General features: G+C 49.0%; 1 protein-coding gene across 1 annotated transcript in view; it reads right to left on the reverse strand.

Moving 5' to 3' along the window:
- The window catches only part of LOC139270735 (brain and acute leukemia cytoplasmic protein-like), a 62,285-nt gene that overhangs the window by 15,717 nt on the left and 28,314 nt on the right, over positions 1-18,254 (reverse strand). The window contains exon 2 of the mRNA XM_070888463.1: positions 474-655. Coding sequence (XP_070744564.1) covers positions 474-655 — 182 coding nt within the window. The remainder of the gene's footprint in view (positions 1-473; positions 656-18,254) is intronic.

Raw genomic sequence — 18,254 nt, forward strand, 5'->3', positions numbered from 1 at the left:
CCAGAACCCCCCCAGAGCAAAATCCAGAGCCTGCCCAGAGGAAATTCCAGAGCCTTCCCAGAGCAAATTCCAGAGCCTCTCCAGAGTAAAATTCACAGCCTCTCCAGAGCAAAATACAGAGCTTCCCCAGAGGAAATTCCAGAGGCTACACAGAGTAGAATCCAGAGCCTTTCCAAAGGCAAATCCAGAGGAAAATCCAAAGTAAATTCCAGGACTTAAGGACACATACCATAAACATCTAAACAGGACATTGCCTGAATATAATGGGAGAACGTAAAGAAACATATTGGGCTCAGTTCTCCTGTGTATCTCTTTGACGATTTGCATTGAAACTGTCAATCAATTGGTCAAAACAAACAAAAATACATTGACAGATGGAACTAACTTTAAAAAAGTGATGTTGTAAATGTGCTTGGTAGCAATTAAAATTTTTTTTTTAAATTAGTAACTTTGTTGAGACACCGTAAACATACCTCATCTGTTCTGCATATTCGTCTTCTCTGAAGTGTAGTACCTGGGACGTGTGTCAGCTGATGTTTTCCACTGTGTGTGTTGGTTCCAATAGTCGATGTCATTTTATCGGTGCTCACTTTCTCATGCACAGCAGAGGACACAGTTACGTGGGCGTGAGTTTGAGTTCCTCCTTCCAAAGAATCTGTTAAAAAGAGGATTTGTTTTTGAGACTGTTTCACTCACATTCAATCAATAAAAACAAGAGCAATGCAGACAAACAGCCAGTGTCACATAAAGGGAACCTTCAGTGGGGTATCTGCAGCATAATCTTACCCCAGGAATTTAATGCATTAAGTATTTCACGCGTATGTACACCAGGTTTATCTGCAATGAGTTTAGCATGGCCATTAATTATTCAGAGATAGAGGTCAATGAGCACAGTGATGTGATTTATCAACAGCAAGCATCTTCTGAGAGACTTGGGTTTGGGCGTCGAAATTAACAGTGTGTAGGGAAGCTGGCTCCAACCCGTCGATTTCCACAATGCGTTAGGCTGTGTGTGAGCAACCCCTTCGGGAGAGGCGGGTTGTCAATTTCAATATGTTAATCGCTCATTAATAGTGATATTAACATGGGTTTTGGGATTTCCTGGGTTTCCAGGAACTTGCCAGTGAGGGCAAGGCGAGAGCACAGTGGGAATTGAGGGGGCTGAAGCTATGGAACCTTACAGCTACTTTCTTGCCTGATGATGTGAACAAAGCCTTTCACACCGTCATCATCATAGGCAGTCCCTCGGAATTGAGGAAGACTTGCTTCCACTCTAAAAATTAGTCCTTAGTTGACTGAACAGTCTAATACGAGAACCACAGTCCCTGTCACAGGTGGGACAGATAGTCGTTGAGGGAAAGTGTGGTTGGGACTGCTTTGCCACACGCTCTTTCCACTGCATGAACTTGATTTCTATATGCTTTAGGCGATGAGACTCGAGGTGCTCAGCGCCCTCCCGGATGCACTTTCTCCACTTAGGGCAGTCTCTGGCCAGGGACTCCCAGGTGTCGGTGGGGATGGTGCACTTTATCAGGGAGGCTTTGAGGGTGTCCTTGTAACGTTTCCCCTACCCACCTGTGGCTCGTTTGCCGTGAAGGAGTTCCAAGTAGAGCGTTTGCTTTGGGAGTCTCGTGTCTGGCATGCGAACAATGTGGCCTGCCCAGCGGAGCTGATCAAGTGTGATCAGTACTTCATTGCTGGGAATGTTGGCCTGGTCAAGGACACTAATGTTGGTGTGAATGTCCTCCCAGGGGATTTGTAGGATCTTGCGGAGGCATCGTTGGTGGTATTTCTCCAGCGACTTGAGGTGTCTACTGTACATGGTCCATGTTTCTGAACCATACAGGAGGGCGGGTATTACTACAGCCCTGTAGACCATGAGCTTGGTGGCAGATTTGAGGGCCTGGTCTTCGAACACTCTTTTCCTCAGGCGGCCGAAAGCTGCACTGGCGCACTGGAGGCGGTGTTGAATCTCGTTATCAATGTCTGCTCTTGTTGATAAGAGGCTCCCAAGTTATGGGAAGTGGTCCACGTTGTCGAGGGCTGCGCCGTGGATCTTGATGACTGGGGGGCAGTGCTGTGTGGCAAGGACAGGTTGGTGGAGGACCTTTGTCTTACAGATGTTTAGCGTAAGGCCCAGTACTTGTGCTTAGAGATTACTTTCACAACTTTGGAGGTTTGTACGTCTGATCTCCACTTTGGTGCTGTGATCTATTAAATCAGCATGGGTATTGCTTATGCTGTTTTACTTTGGACCTCAAATGAGAACCAAGATAACCAGCAGCATCAATAGTAGCAGCAACAGCAGGACCAGTGACAGCCTGCTCTTGACAGACCAGGAGAGAGGGGAGCAGCAGAGAGGTGCAGCTCACGGGAGGACACACCCTGCACATAGGGTCCACAGGCACAGGATGTGCTTCCTCGACATGTCGGAACACCAGTGTCTCAGGAGGCTCAGGGTCTTGGGCCAGGTGTGGCAGACATTTGCAGCCTGCTGGAACAAGACCTGCTGCCAAGTGGCCACGCTTTACCAGTGGCTGTTATAAAGTCATCACCACCCTCAACCTCTTCGCCTCTGGCTCCTTCCAGGGCTCTGCCGAAGACATTTGCAGGATCTCTCAGTTGGTGGCCCACAAATGCATAAGACAGGGCCAGCAATTATGTCCACTTTGCCTGCGACGACACCAGTCAGAATGAGCAGGCACTCGGGTTTGCGCCTCTGGCTGGCATCACACAGGTGCAGGGTGTCATCAATTGCACACAAGTGGCAATCCGCGCACCCCCAGATCACCCAGAAGTATTCATCAACTGAAAGGGCTTCTACTCCATCAACGTGTAGCTGGTGTGCAACCACAAGAAGATCTTTATGCAGGAGTGCGCAAGATTCTAGGGCAGCTGCCATGATGCGTTTGTCCTGCACCAATCCACCCTCCCTGAACTCTTCACACCTCGAAGCAGACTTACCGGCTGGCTCGGAGACAAGTGATACCCACTTATAATGGGCTGATGACATCTGTGAAGAACCCAACCAATGAGGCCCAGGAACGATACAATGAAAGCCACATGACAGCCAGCTTTGTCATTGAGCAAGCAATCGGCATGCTGAATATACGTTTCAGGTGCTGGGACAGATCTGGAAGCACCCTTCAATATATACCAGCTAGGGTCTCCAAAATGTTCATGGTGTGCCGCGCCCTGCACAATAATGCACAGCAGCGAGGTTTGGACCTTCAGGTGGAACAAGGTGGAGAACACAGAGTCTCTTCAGATGATTCTGAGGTGGAGGAGGAATGTGATGTGGCCAATGCACCAGCAGCGGCGTACATTGTTGCCTGGGATACCCTCATTATTGCGAGGTTCAGTTCGTTTCCACTATCTGGCAGCCAGATGCAAAAGCCACTTCACCGCCACCACATCCCCCTCCCCTCCCCACCTGCACACCAATACCATTAAAGCAAAGTAGTCCTGCAAACAGCCAAGCATCCCTTTCACAGCACCCCATTGCATGGCGTTAATTCTTGTCTGAAAACACAAGTGAAAAGATGACTTGCCAGACAACAGCCAAAAATGGACAAGACAGGAAAGTAGTGGAAAAAAATATTTATGTAGCTCAAAAATGAAAGAAACTTAACAATGTATAACACACCCAGACTTGTGCAACTGCAAATCTTTACTCTTCCTTTTCCTATCGATCCTACGTGGTGCAAGCCCTGTGGGTTGAGCAGAGGTAGAGACAGTGCTGCTCAGATCCCTGCTCTGAATGCTGAGATACACTTGGCTGATGTTTTGGAGCCTGTGAGGGCCCGGGTAAATACTGCTCCATCTGCACCAGCGCAAGACAGACTCGGCCATGGGCACACGAGGCAGTGTGTGCAGCATTGACTGGGGATGAGTGGAGGTCCAACGGGTGAGAAGTAGAATCACATTGAGCCGAGTCCCCGCTTCCACATCCCCTTTCACCATCATCCCTCTCATGGCCCACCTACACGACTCTGCTAGCACTGAGCTTGAGAGCACCTTGCTGTAGATTAGTGGGGTGAAGAACAGCCAAGGCTAATATTATGTATGCAACACCTTGTAACCAGCATTCTACTGCCACCAAAGGGCACATCTGTTGGAGCCTCAAGTGATCACAGCATCCCTTGGGTGCACTGCATATAAGCAGGCCTCCCGTGCTGTACCAGCACTCTGGAGTCAGAATAAAGAGACTAAGGTCACACTTACTCAAGTCAACTGTACACAGTCACGTTGCTTTATTTGAGACATAACAACTGGCGACGAGTAATAGATAACGAACCATCACGCGAAAATGCAGAGAACTGTTGGCATAGAAACATAGAAAATAGATGCAGGAGTAGGCCATTCGGCCCTTCGAGCCTGCACTGCCATTCAATGAGTTCATGGCTGAACATGCAACTTCAGTACCCCATTCCTGCTTTCTCGCCATACCCCTTGATCCCCCTAGTAGTAAGGACTACATCTAACTTCTTTTTGAATATATTTAGTGAATTGGCCTCAACAACTTTCTGTGGTAGAGAATTCCACAGGTTCACCACTCTCTGGGTGAAGATGTTTCTCCTCATCTCGGTCCTAAATGGCTTAACCCTTATCCTTAGACTGTGACCCCTGGTTCTGGACTTCCACAACATTGGGAACATTCTTCCTGCATCTAACCTGTCTAAACCCGTCAAAATTTTAAACGTTTCAATGAGATCCCCTCTCATTCTTCTGAACTCCAGTGAATACAAGCCCAGTTGATCCAGTCTTCCTTGATATGTCAGTCCCGCCATCCCAGGAATCAGTCTGGTGAACCTTCGCTGCATTCCCTCAATAGCAAGAATGTCCTTCCTCAAGTTAGGAGACAAAAACTGTACACAATACTCCAGGTGTGGCCTCACCAAGGCCCTGTACAATTGTAGTAATACCTCCCTGCCCCTGTACTCAAATCCCCTCGCTATGAAGGCCAACATGCCATTTGCTTTCTTAACCGCCTGCTGCACCTGCATGCCAACCTTCATTGACACCCAGGTCTCGTTGCATCTCCCCTTTTCCTAATCTGTCACCATTCAGATAATAGTCTGTCTCTCTGTTTTATCACCAAAGTGGATAACCTCACATTTATCCACATTATACTTCATCTGCCATGCATTTGCCCACTCACCTAACCTATCCAAGTCACTCTGCAGCCTCATAGCATCCTCCTCGCAGCTCACACTGCCACCCAACTTAGTGTCATCAGCAAATTTGGAGATACTACATTTAATACCCTCGTCTAAATCATTAATGTACAATGTAAACAGCTGGGGCCCCAGCACAGAACCTTGCGGTACCCCACTAGTCACTGCCTGCCATTCTGAAAAGTCCCCATTTACTCCTACTCTTTGCTTCCTGTCTGCCAACCAGTTCTCAATCCACGTCAGCACACTACCCCCAATCCCATGTGCTTTAATTTTGCACATTAATCTCTTGTGTGGGACATTGTCGAAAGCCCAAATACACCACATCAACTGGTTCTCCCTTGTCCACTCTACTGGAAACATCCTCAAAAAAATCCAGAAGATTTGTCAAGCATGATTTCCCTTTCACAAATCCTGGAGAAATTCTCAGAAGGTGACGATTGGGAAGCCTTCGTGGAGCGACTCGGCCAATACTTTGTGGTCATCGAGCTGGAAGGGAATGAGAACGCTGCCAAATGAAGGGCGATCTTCCTCACCGTCTGCGGGGCAACAACTTATGGCCTCATGAAGAATCTTCTTGCTCCGGAGAAACTAAGAAACAAATCATATGAAGAACTGTGTACGCTGGTCCTAAATCGGAAAGAGAGCGTTCTGATGGCAAGGTATCGATTTTATACATGTCAATGGTCTGAAGGCCAGGAAGTGGCGAGCTACGTCGCCAAACTAAGGCGCCTTGCAGGACATTGGCCATGAGGTTCTCCTTCGCAAAATTTTGACTGTTGAAACATCGAACCTGAGCAAAGCCATAATGATAGATCAGGCATTTATGTCCACCAGCGATAACACCTAACAAATTTCGCAGTATAAAGATGCATCAGCAAGTACTGTACACAAAGTAACATCGTTTTCAGGTAGGAATGCATATGGCAGAAACATAGAAATATAGAAAATAGGTGCAGGAGTAGGCTATTCGGCCCTTCGAGCCTGCACCACCATTCAATAAGATCATGGCTGATCATTCACCTCAGTACCCCTTTCCTGCTTTCTCTCCACACCCCTTGATCCCTTTAACCGTAAGGGCCATATCTAACTCTCTCTTGAATATATCCAATGAACTGTCATCAACAACTCTCTGAGGTAGGGAATTCCACAGGTTAACAACTCTCTGAGTGAGGAAGTTTCTCCTCATCTCAGTCCTAAATGGCCTACCCCTTATCCCAAGTCTGTGTCCCCTGGTTCTGGACTTCTCCAACATCGGGAACATTCTTCCTGCATCTAACCTGTCCAGGCCCATCAGACTTTTATATGTTTCTATGAGATTCCCTCTCATCCTTCTAAACTCCAGTGAATAAAGGCCTAGTCGATCCAGTCTCTCCTCATATGTCAGTCCTGCCATCCCGGGAATCAGTCTAGTGAACCTTCGCTGCACTCCCTCAATAGCAAGAACGTCCTTCCTCAGATTAGGAGAGCAAAACTGAACACAATATTCCAGGTGAGGCCTCAGTAAGACCTTCCTGCTCCTATACTCAAATCCCCTAGCTATGAAGGCCAACATACCATTTGCCTTTGTTACCTGCATGCCAACTTTCAATGACTGATGTACCATGACACCCAGGTCTCTTTACACGTCCCCTTTTCCTAACCTGCCACCATTCAGATAATATTCTGCCTTCATGTTTTTGCCACCAAAGTGGATAACCTCACATTTATCCACATTATACTGCATCTGCCATGCATTTGCCCACTCACCTAACTTGTCCAAGTCACCCTGCAGCCTCTTAGCGTCCTCCTCACAGCTCACACCGCCACCCAGTTTAGTGTCATCTGCAAATTTGGAGATATTACACTCAATTCCTTCATCAAAATCATTCATGTATATTGTAAATAGCTGGGGTCCCAGCACTGAGCCCTGCAGCACCCCACTAGTCACTGCCTGCCATTCTGAAAATGACCCATTTATCCCGACTCTCTGCTTCCTGTCTGCCAACCAGTTCTTTATCCACATCAGTACATTACCCCCAATACCATTTGCTTTAATTTTGCACACCAATCTCTTGTGTGGGACCTTGTCAAAAGCCTTTTGAAAGTCAAAATACACCACATCCACTGGTTCTCCCTTGTCCACTCTACCAGTTAAATCCTCAAAAAATTCTAGAAGATTTGTCATAAATCCATGCTGACTTGGACCGACTCTGTCACTGCTTTCCAAATGTGCCGTTATTTCATCTTTAATAATTGATTCCAACATTTTCTCCACGAGTGATGTCAGGCTAACCGGTCTATAATTACCCATTTTCTCTCCCTCCTTTCTTAAAAAGTGGTGTTACATTAGCTACCCTCCAGTCCATAGGAACTGGAGTCGATAGACAATTGGAACCTGATCACCAATGCAGCCACTATTTCTAGGGCCACTTCCTTAAGTACTCTGGGATGCAGACTATCAGGCCCCGGGGATTTATCGGCCTTCAATCCCATCAATTTCCCTAACTCAATTTCCTGCCTCATAAGGATTTCCTTCAGTTGCTCCTTCTCACTAGACTCTCTAGTATTTCCAGAAGATTATTTGTGTCTTCCTTCGTGAAGACAGAACCAAAGTATTTGTTCAACTGGTCTGCCATTTCTTTGTTCCCCATTATAAATTCACCTGAATCTGACTGCAAGGGACCTACGTTTGTCTTCACTAATCTTTTTCTCTTCACATATCTATAGACGCTTTTGCAGTTAGTTTTTATGTTCCCTGCAAGCTTCCTCTCATACTCTATTTCCCCCCCTTAATTAAACCCTTTGTCCTCCTCTGCTGAATTATAAATTTCTCCTAGTCCTCAGGTTTGCTGCTTTTTCTGGCCACTTTATATGCCTCTTCCTTAGATTTAACACTATCCTTAATTTCCCTTGTTAGTCACGGTGGATCCACCTTCCCTGTTTTATTTTTACTCCAGACAGGGTTGTAGACTTGTTGAAGTTCATCCATGTGATCTTTAAATGTTTGCCATTGCCTATCCACCGTCAACCCTTCAACGTACACGCCTGCAGTTGCACGACCTCAGATGACTCAGAGTCCGCCATCAAGTGTGAATATGAGGCAATTAACACCTTGTTGGCGCTGCGGAGGTGATCATCGAGCCCATCAATGCTGCTTCAAACACTATGCGTGCAAAGGCTGTGGAACAATGGGACACCTCCAGCGACTGTGCAGACGAGCTGCAAACCCTGCAAACCACCACGTTGCAAAGGAAGACCGATCCATGGTGGATCAAACTGAACTAGAGACACGAACCAAGGAGGCAGATGTGTACGGTGTACACATCTTCACCACGAAATGTCCACCGATCATGTTGTACTGAACGGAATTCCAGTATCCATGGAATTGGACATGGGTGCGAGTCAGTCTATCATGAGCAAAAATGCCTTCAAGAGGCTGTGCTGCAACAAGGCACAAAGGCCCAAGCTGAGCCCTATTCATACCAAGCTGAGAACTTACACCAAAGAGCTGATCCCTGTAATTGGCAGTGCAGCAGTAAAAGTCTCCTATGATGGAGCGGTGCAAGAACTACCACTATGGATTGTACCAGGAGATGGCCTCACACTGTTCAGCAGAAGGTGGCTGGGAAAAGTCTGCTGAAACTGGGATGACATCGGAGCGCTTTTGTCCGTCAACGACGCCTCATGTGCCCAGGTTTTGAGCAAGTTCCTGTCGTTGTTTGAGCCAGACATCGGAAATGTCTCTGGGGCGAAGGTGCACATCCACTTCATTCCCGGTACACGACCCATCCACCACAAGGCACGTAGAGTGCCATTCATGATGTGAGAGAAAGTGGAGATCGAGCTGGACAAGCTGCAACGAGAGGGCATCATCACGCCGGTTGAGTTCAACAAATGGAACAGTCTGATTGTTCCGGTTCTCAAGGGCGATGGCACAATCAGAATTTGTGGGGACTATAAAGTAACGATTAACCATTTTTCGCTGCAGGACCAGTACCCACTACCCAAGGCAGACGACCTATTTGCGATGCTGGCAGGAGGGAAGATGGTCACCAAGTTGGACCTGACCTCGTCCTACATGACGCAGCAGCTGGTGGAATTTTCGAAAGGCCTCACGTGCATCAACACGCACAAAGGTCTGTTCATCTACAATAGATGCCCGTTTGGGATTCGATCGGCCGCGGCTATTTTTCAAAGGAACATGGAGAGCCTGCTAAAGTCAGTTCCGTGCACCGTAGTTTTCCAGGACGAAATATTGATCACAGGTTGGGACACCATCGAACACTTGCAGAACCTGGAAGAAGTTCTAAGTCGGCTAGATCGTGTGGGACTCAGGTTGAAATGCTCGAAGTGTGTTTTCCTGGCGACATGGGTCGAGTTCTTAGGGAGAAGAATCGCGGCAGATGGCATCAAACTCACCGACGCCAAGACGGAGGCCATCAAGAATGCGCCGAGACCACAGAACGTGACGGAGCTGCGGTTGTTCCTGGGACACAATTATTTTGGTAATTTCCTACCCGGGTTAAGTACCTTGCTAGTACCTCTACACATGTTGCTATGCAAGGGAAATGACTGGGTATGGGGGAAATCACAAGAGGCTGCTTTTGAGAAAACCAGAAATCTGTTATGTTCCAACAAACTGCTTGTTCTGTATGACCCATATGAACATTTAGTGCTAACTTGCGATGCATCTTCGTATGGAGTCGGGTGTGTAATACAACAAGCAAACAAATCGGGAACATTGCAGCCGGTTGCTTATGCATCCAGGAGTTTGTCCAAGGCCGAAAGGGCCGACAGCATGATTGAAAAAGAAGCTCTGGCATGTGTTTACAGGGTGAAAAAAATGCACCAGTATCTGTTTGGGCTTAAGTTCGAGTTAGAAACTGACCTTAAGCCACTCATATCATTAATCTCAGAGAGCAAAGGTATTTATACCAATGCCTCTGCTCGCATCCAAAGATGGGCGCTCACGCTGTCTGCATATAACTATGTAATTCGCCACAGGCCAGGCACAGAGAACTGCACTGATGCCGGGGTAGAAATGGCACAGCCTGCAGACTGCTCTTGGTGATGGATGCATTTGAAAATGAAAAGTCGCCCGTTACGTCCTGCCAGATCAGGACCTGGACCAGCCAGGATCCTTTACTGTCCCTTGTAAAAAACTGTGTCCTCCATGGGAACTGATCCAGCGTCCCAGCGGAGATGCATGAAGAGATCAAGCTGTTCCAGTGGCGCAAAGACGAAATGTCCATACAGGTGGACTGTCTTTTGTGGGGTAATCGCATGGTTTTGCCTCAGAAAGGCAGGGAAACGTTCATACGCAATCGACACATTACCCACCCAGGCATAGTAATGATGAAAGCTATAGCCAGATCCCATGTGTGGTGGTTCGGCATCGAATCAGATTTGGAGTCTTGCGTGCGCCAATGTAACACTTGCTCTCAACTGAGCAATGCCCCCAGGGAGGCACCGTTAAGTTTGTGGTCATGATCCTCCAAACCGTGGTCTGGGATCCACGCTGACTTCGCTGGCCCATTTCTAGGCAGAATGTTTTTGGTTGTTGTGGATGCTTATTCAAAATGGATTGAATGTATAATAATGTCTGTAAGCACGTCCACTGCCACCATCAAAAGCCTACGAGCCATGTTTGCCACACACGGCCTGCCTGATATCCTTGTCAGCGACAATGGGCCGTGCTTCACCAGCGTTGAATTCAAGGAATTCATGACCCTCAATTGGATCAAGCACATCACATCTGCCCCGTTCAAGCCCGCACTAATGGCCAGGCAAAATGGGCAGTCCAAACCATCAAGCAAAGCTTGAAATGCGTGTCGGAAGGCTCCCTGCAGACCCGCCTGTTCCGAGTCCTGCTCAGCTACCGCACAAGACCCCACTCGCTCACCGGGGTTCCCCCTGCCGAACTGCTCATGAAAAGGGCGCTCAAAACAAGGCTCTCTCTAGTCCACCCTGATCTCCATGATCACGTCGAGGGCAGGCGGCATCAACAAAGCATGTACCATGATCGCGTAAATTTGTCACACGATATTGAGGTTAATATTTGTACTCAACTATGGACATGGTCCCAAATGGCTTGCTGGCACTGTCGTAGCCAAAGAAGGGAGTAGGGTGTTTGAGGTCAAACTTGCAAATGGACTAACTTGCAGAAAGCATTTGGACCAAACCAAACTGCGATTCACAGACAGCAACGAGCAACCTGAAGAGGACACCACCAACTTCGACCCTCCGACACACACAAGTGGAAACCGACATCACGGTTGACCACGAAGCTGAACTCATCACCCCCAGCAGCCCAGCAAGGCCAGCTGCGCAGCAGCCCAGCGAAAGCCCAACTCACCTGCACCTGTGTATGTACCGAGTCAATCAACTAAGGAGCGGAAAGCCCCAGATCGTCTCACCCTGTAAACAAGTGTACTGTTGACTTTGGGGGGGGTGTGATGTTATGTATGCAACACCTTGTAACCAGCATTCTACCACCACCAAAGGGCACATCTGTTGGAGTCCCAAGGGGAGATATAAGCAGGCCTCCCATGCTGTGCCAGCACTCTGGAGTCAGAATAAAGAGACTAAGGTCACACTTACTCAAGTCTACAATACTCAGTCACATTGCTTTATTTGAGACATAACAGCTAGGGTTTCATCAGTCCTACTTGCATTCAATGTGTTCATGCCATTGTTGAAGGCCTGCATGCATTTGTGTGATTGTCATGATTGATGCTCCGTGCAGGTGGCCACTCTTTCCATGGATGTAGACAACATCGCTGCAATAGAGTTCCACCGCCAGTGGACTACTGCTCCCCCGAGTGGACCACTGTGGCAATGCAACTACTGATGTAAATAAAATAAAAGGGTCATGTGGCAAAATCACATGATGACAGTTTTCTGTAAGCGCCATCTTGTATAGTGTGTTTCTTAGTGATGTCGTAAGGATATAACACAATCTCAAAGTCCTGTGGCATCATGCCACTCATGCTTGAAACGGATTCTTGCAATCTCTCTACAATGGTGCACAGTGCGGTTGGAACGCCTGCCAGTACATCGCATATTCTCTGCTGCTGCTCCAGAAATATCCTGTTCACCGACGTCGAAAAAAAACAGTAAAAGGGAATATTATTTGAATGGGGAGAAATTACAACATGCTGCGGTGCAGAGGGACCTGGGGGTCCTTGTGCATGAATCCCAAAAGGTTAGTTTGCAGGTGCAGCAGGTAATCAGGAAGGCAAATGGAATGTTGGCCTTCATTGCGAGAGGGATGGAGTACAAAAGCAGGGAGGTCCTGCTGCAACTGTACAGGGTATCGGTGAGGCTGCACCTGGAGTACTGCGTGCAGTTTTGGTCACCTTACTTAAGGAAGGATATACTAGCTTTGGAGGGGGTACAGAGATGATTCACTCGGCTGATTCCGGAGATGAGGGGGTTACCTTATGATGATAGATTGAGTAGACTGGGTCTTTGCTCGTTGGAGTTCAGAAGGATGAGGGATGATCTTATAGAAACATTTAAAATAATGAAAGGGATAGACAAGATAGAGGCAGAGAGGTTGTCTCCGCTGGTTGGGGAGACTAGAACTAGGGGGCATAGCCTCAAAATACGGGGGGAGCCAATTTAAAACCGAGTTGAGAAGGAATTTCTTCTCCCAGAGGGTTGTGAATCTGTGGAATTCTCTGCCCAGGGAAGCAGTTGAGGCTAGCTCATTGAATGTATTCAAATCACAGATAGATAGATTTTTAACCAATAAGGGAATTAAGGGTTACGGGGAACGGGCGGGTAAGTGGAGCTGAGTCCACGGCCAGATCAGCCATGATCTTGTTGAGTGGCGGAGCAGGCTCGAGGGGCTAGATGGCCTACTCCTGTTCCTAATTCTTATGTTCTTATGGCCCCCGAGGTTCAGCATCTGCGTCCAGCTGAGCAGAGCTTGGAGTTCCTGCAGTCCTCCGACATGGACTCTCCACTGCTGTCCCTGACTCCACCCTCTGCTGCTTCTCACTTGTGATGTGTGAGTCACCAGGTGAAAACCCAACTATCTGTCTTACTGGTTCCACCGAAGTCCGTGTGTCTGAGCTGGTGCGTGGCCTGCATGAGAACTGTGACGGTGCATCCTCAGTGTGAATAGTTGTCCTCATCCTCCTGCAGTACCTCCTGCGGGACGCTTCACAGCCCTGTGGGAGATTAACGACATGAATTACAACTGTCAAGGTAAGAATGTTTTAAGTGATCATTATGCACATGATCATATTTCACTTGCTGCTGACATCAAGTCAACATGAGTGAGTGTTGTATGCTTTGTGGCTGCTTGATATTTAATTCTGTCACCGGGTAGTATCTGAGGCAGATTCACACCTCCCCATCTCCGACGGCCAAGCATGCCAGGACTCCACTGATGTCCAGCGTTTCCTCCTGTCAGTTGCAAATTGGCTGGAGGGCCACCGCTGGTTCCCTGTCTCTCCCTTATGTTCTGCGCTCTCTTCTCCTTCAAGACAGGAAAGAAGAAATCTCTGAGTGAGAGTGTGTTGAATGGAAAAATCGAAAGCATTTGTTGAGGGTGACTATGAGGGAGCGACATGACATTGCATAAGGATGAGGTTGAGTGGGAGTCGTGAACGGACTGATGGGTTATGTGAGGCAGTGCATAGACAGAGAGGGATGGGTGCACCTGCAAAGTAGGTTGGTGTGAGGAGTAATGTGCTGGAATAGGCTTGGAATGGCAGAGTGAGGGGGTTGGGGTGATACACACATCAGTATGTGCACTGTACTCATATTTTCTGCTATACTTAAGCTATTATACCGCTTTCGGCATTGAACCCAGGAGTGTGGCACCATGGTCCTGCTGCTGGTCTCATGGGCCACCTCCAGCCACGCCTTCTTGGTTTCACTGGCAGGCATCTTCCTCCCATCAGTATGGAATAGTATCTCCCTGTGGGCCCTTACAGCCCCCAGCAGCACATCCAGGGAGGTGTCACTAAACCTAGGTGCAGATTTTGAACATTTAGACTCCATTCTGTCAATCCCTTGTACTCTACTACAACAACACAAAAGCAAAATACTGCGGATGCTGGAATCTGGAATAAAAACAGAAAATGCTGGAAATCTCAGCTGGTCAGGCAGCATCTGTGGAGAGAAAGCTGAGTTAACGTTTTGGGTCGATGACCCTTCGTCAGAGCATTGTTAATTCTGCTTTCTCTCCTTGTATTCTACTCCCAACTCCAGAATCCATCAATGTCATCTTTGCAATATCCGTTCAAATCGACTCGTGCGGGTCGCTATTACAGCCGCTCAACCTATTGGTTGGCAAATCATATGCTAATGCAATGGCTGGGTTAAAAAGGCACTGACAGGCGCATTGCATGTACTTCCGGGTTTCTTGTTGCTACTGGATCCCCTGCTCCCAATGCGTTGGCAAGTTAAAATTCGTCCCACTGAATCCCAATATGCTCGCTCTGGCCTGAGGTGCATCAGCTAAACAGACTGAAGATCAAAGCAGTGCAACTTAGAACATCCTTGTAAATTTTTTTTCCAAAGAACAAATTACTTCAGAATGCAGTTGGCTTGAGCTGTTTCTTCAGGTGGCTCTATAGTGACAGCAGTCCTGCAGATTACCCACCCATCGGCTATACTTTTCGCTGCTTTTATATTGGTGCTTTTAAATTGGGACTCTAGGCGCCAGATGCTGGTGACTTGGTCACCGCACCTACTCTGCCAATCATAGAATCATAGAATGATAGAAATTTACAACATGGAAGGAGGTAATTTCAGCCCATCGTGTCCGCGCCGGCCGATAAAGAGCTATCCAGCCTAATCCCACTTTCCAGCTCTAGGTCCGTAGCCCTGTAGGTTACGACACTTCAGGTGTGCATCCAAGTACTTCTTAAATGTGGTGAGGGTTTCTGCCTCTACCACCCTTTCAGGCAGTGAGTGCCAGACCCCCACCACCCTCTGGGTCAAGAAAATTCCCCTCAAATCTCCTCTAAACCTCCTACCAATTACTTTAAATCTATGCCCCCTAGTTGTTGAGCCCTCTGCTAAGATCCTTCCTATCCACTCTAGCTAGGCCCCTATAATTTTATACACCTCAATGAGTCTCCCCTCAGCCTGCTCTGTTCCAAAGAAAACAACACCAGCCTATCCAATCTTTCCTCATAGCTAAAATTCTCCAGTCCTGACAATGTCCTCGTAAATCTCCTATGTGCCCTCTCTGTACCCTCGCACTCCCGACTCCTTAATCCTGGTGGCATGGCTTGTACACCCTGCGAGTCTGTGAATCTGCTGCTTGGATAAGGAAGTGGGATTTAGCTCAGTAAGCACAGAGTGCCAATTCATAGGGCCCAAGTTTCGGGTCGCGCCTAAAACGGCGCAGCCCGGACCTGGACGCCCGTTTTTCGCGCCACAAAGTGCGCCTAAAAAAACTCACCTATTCTCCGGCTCCCTGCTGGAGCTGGGCGCGGCGCAGCACAAGCTGTGCAGGGCGGAGCCAGATCCCTGCGCTGAAAACAGTGCCGGGACCTCTGCACATGCGCTACAGTGGGCGCGCATGTGCAGTAGCTCCAGGCGCCCAAAAAATTGTGGGAGGGGCCCGAAGCACGCAGCCCCTAGCCCTGGCCAAATGGCCTCACTGGGGCTGCGTGCTTAAGGCTCACCTCCCACCCGACCGGACCCGACCCGACTTGACTCCCGCTCCCCGGACCCGACCCTCACTCTTCCCCACCGCCCCCTCCCCCCCGCCCCGGCGACGCGACCTCTGCTCCCCCACCCCGACCCGACCTCCGCGACTCTTCCCACCACCCCCCCCCAAGACTCTCCTTTCCCCCCACCGAGACTCTCCTCCCCCCCGAGACTCTTCTTCCCCCCGCCCCCCGAGACTCTCCTCCCCCCCCCGAGACACTCCTTCTGCCCCCCCGAGACTCTTCCCGACCCCCGCTCCCCCCGACCTCCACGACTCCCCCCCCCCACGACCTCCTTAACTCTCTTCCCCCTCCCCGACCTCCGCGACTCTCTCCCCGCCCCCACCCCGATCTCCGTGACCCCCCCCCCCAGACCCGACGCCACCTACGTGTAAATCCAGCCCGAAGTCTTGGGCCCGGCCGTTCAGCCTCCTTCCCTCTCCTCCCCTCTCCTACCTCCCCTCCCCCTCTCTCTCTCCCCCCCTCTCCTCCCTCCCCTCTCCTACCTCCCCTCCCCCTCTCTCTCTCCCCCCCTCTCCTCCCTCCCCTCCCCCCTCTCTCTCCCTCCCTCTCTCTCTCTCCCCCTCTCTCTCTCTCCCCCTCTCTCTCTCCCCCCCTCTCCCCCTCTCTCTCTCCCCCCTCCCCTCCCTCCTCCTCCTCCCCCTCCCTCTCCTCCACCCCCCCTCTACCTCCCCCCCCACACCCCTCTACCTGCCCCCCCACCCTCTACCTCCCTCCTCCTTCCTCCCCCACCCCCTTCTCCCCCGCCCCTCGCAGTCAGAAACACAGACACTGACAGACAGAGAGTGAGAGACACACACAGAGACAGACAGAGAGAGAGACACTGACAGAGACACACTGGGGGGGCTGTCCCAGCACACTGTTGGAGGATTCCCGGTGCTGCAGTCGGTAAGTAGAAAATGTTTTATTTAACTTTTAAAGAGAAAAGAGGAATTTTAAGGACCTTCCTAGCTGAAAGGGGGACGGGCCGCCGAGATCCCCTAGAGGGTGAGGCATTTAAGGTAGCTACCGCTAAGCAGCTAAAATAACAAAAAGGCAAAAGGAGACCCCGAGCTGAGCAGAAAAGAGAACACCAGTGAGCGCTTTGTAAATTATTGTATATTTTGTGGGAGTGTCCTAACTCTCATTTCAGAAAAGATCGCGAGACGTTGCACCCGGAAGAATGGAAAACGGCTCTAGTCGAGCAGGGCGCTCGCGCCCAGCTCCTAGAAAAGGAAAGAAGGACGACCTCTCAACTGAAAGAATGAAAGTACATCCTAAGACTGAGAAAAGAATCAGTAAGGTAGTAAAGCAACGAGAGAAGGTAGGAGATCCCATTGTGCCGCCCGGCTCGCCGGCGGACACTGTAATTAAAGAAACAGGAGACGACAGATACGCGGTAACATTTAGTAGCGATTTGTACGGTTGGTCTGATGGGGATTGGCCATATGGAGGAAGTTTTAAATTGTCCTTAATTGAGGAATGGAGACAGACCACCAAAAATAGGACAGGGGACCCCAGTTGGGATAAAGATTATATGGAGAATTGTTTTAAAAAATGGACAGAGATGGCAAAGAGGCACCAGCCCCTAAAAATAAAAAGAAAGAGGAGGAGGGTAAGGAGAAGCCCCCTCCCTCTTACAGCCCCCCGAGTGCCCCGGTTTTGACCGCTTCCCCTGTCGGCTTATACCCCCGTCTTCCAACCACCAAGCCGGATGATTGGCAGGAGATTATAGAAATAGTGGCCGCTCAGCTGGATAAGATAGGCCGATTCCTCCACTACCCCCACGACACAAGCCCCCGTGTAATGATCAGAACAACGGCTGTCCTAAAGCCCTGGACACCGGGAGAAGCTCGGGATATGATATCAGCTGCCCCTAATCCTGTTAAGAAGCCAGTAGCCTTTCACAACTGGCTTGAGCAAACCTGTACCATTTATTAAAGGGAGCTAAAAAGCATGGAGATATAGGGGAAGTCACCCGCTGCTTGCAGAAAGCAGAAGAATAGATTTTGCAGGCAGATGGAAAAATAGTTGGGACGAGCATGCAGGAATACCAATGGATCAAAATGAACCTTTGGCAGTGCAAACCTTGTTAAATTGTATGTTGCCACAACAAGCAAGAACATACAAAATAAGGGTTTTGGACTGGCAAGGAAAAAGTTGGAAAGAGACAGTTACAGTACTGGCTAACATGGATAGAGAGGGACTATTTACCTATAAAGAAAATATGGCTAAAACAGGTCAGTAAATCAGCAAAAGGGACGAGGACAGGCACAGAATAATCAGCATAGGGATGCCCCGGAGGCTTAGTGGTACAGGCGGCAGCCCTCCGCTTATCGGCAGACATAGAAGAAAACCCTCTGGCAGTAGTAAAAGTAGGAAACACTTATGTGAAATTTCTGGTGGATACCGGTGCTAC

This window comes from Pristiophorus japonicus, chromosome 1 (genome assembly GCF_044704955.1).
Source record: "Pristiophorus japonicus isolate sPriJap1 chromosome 1, sPriJap1.hap1, whole genome shotgun sequence".
Classification (NCBI taxonomy): Eukaryota; Metazoa; Chordata; class Chondrichthyes; family Pristiophoridae; genus Pristiophorus; species Pristiophorus japonicus.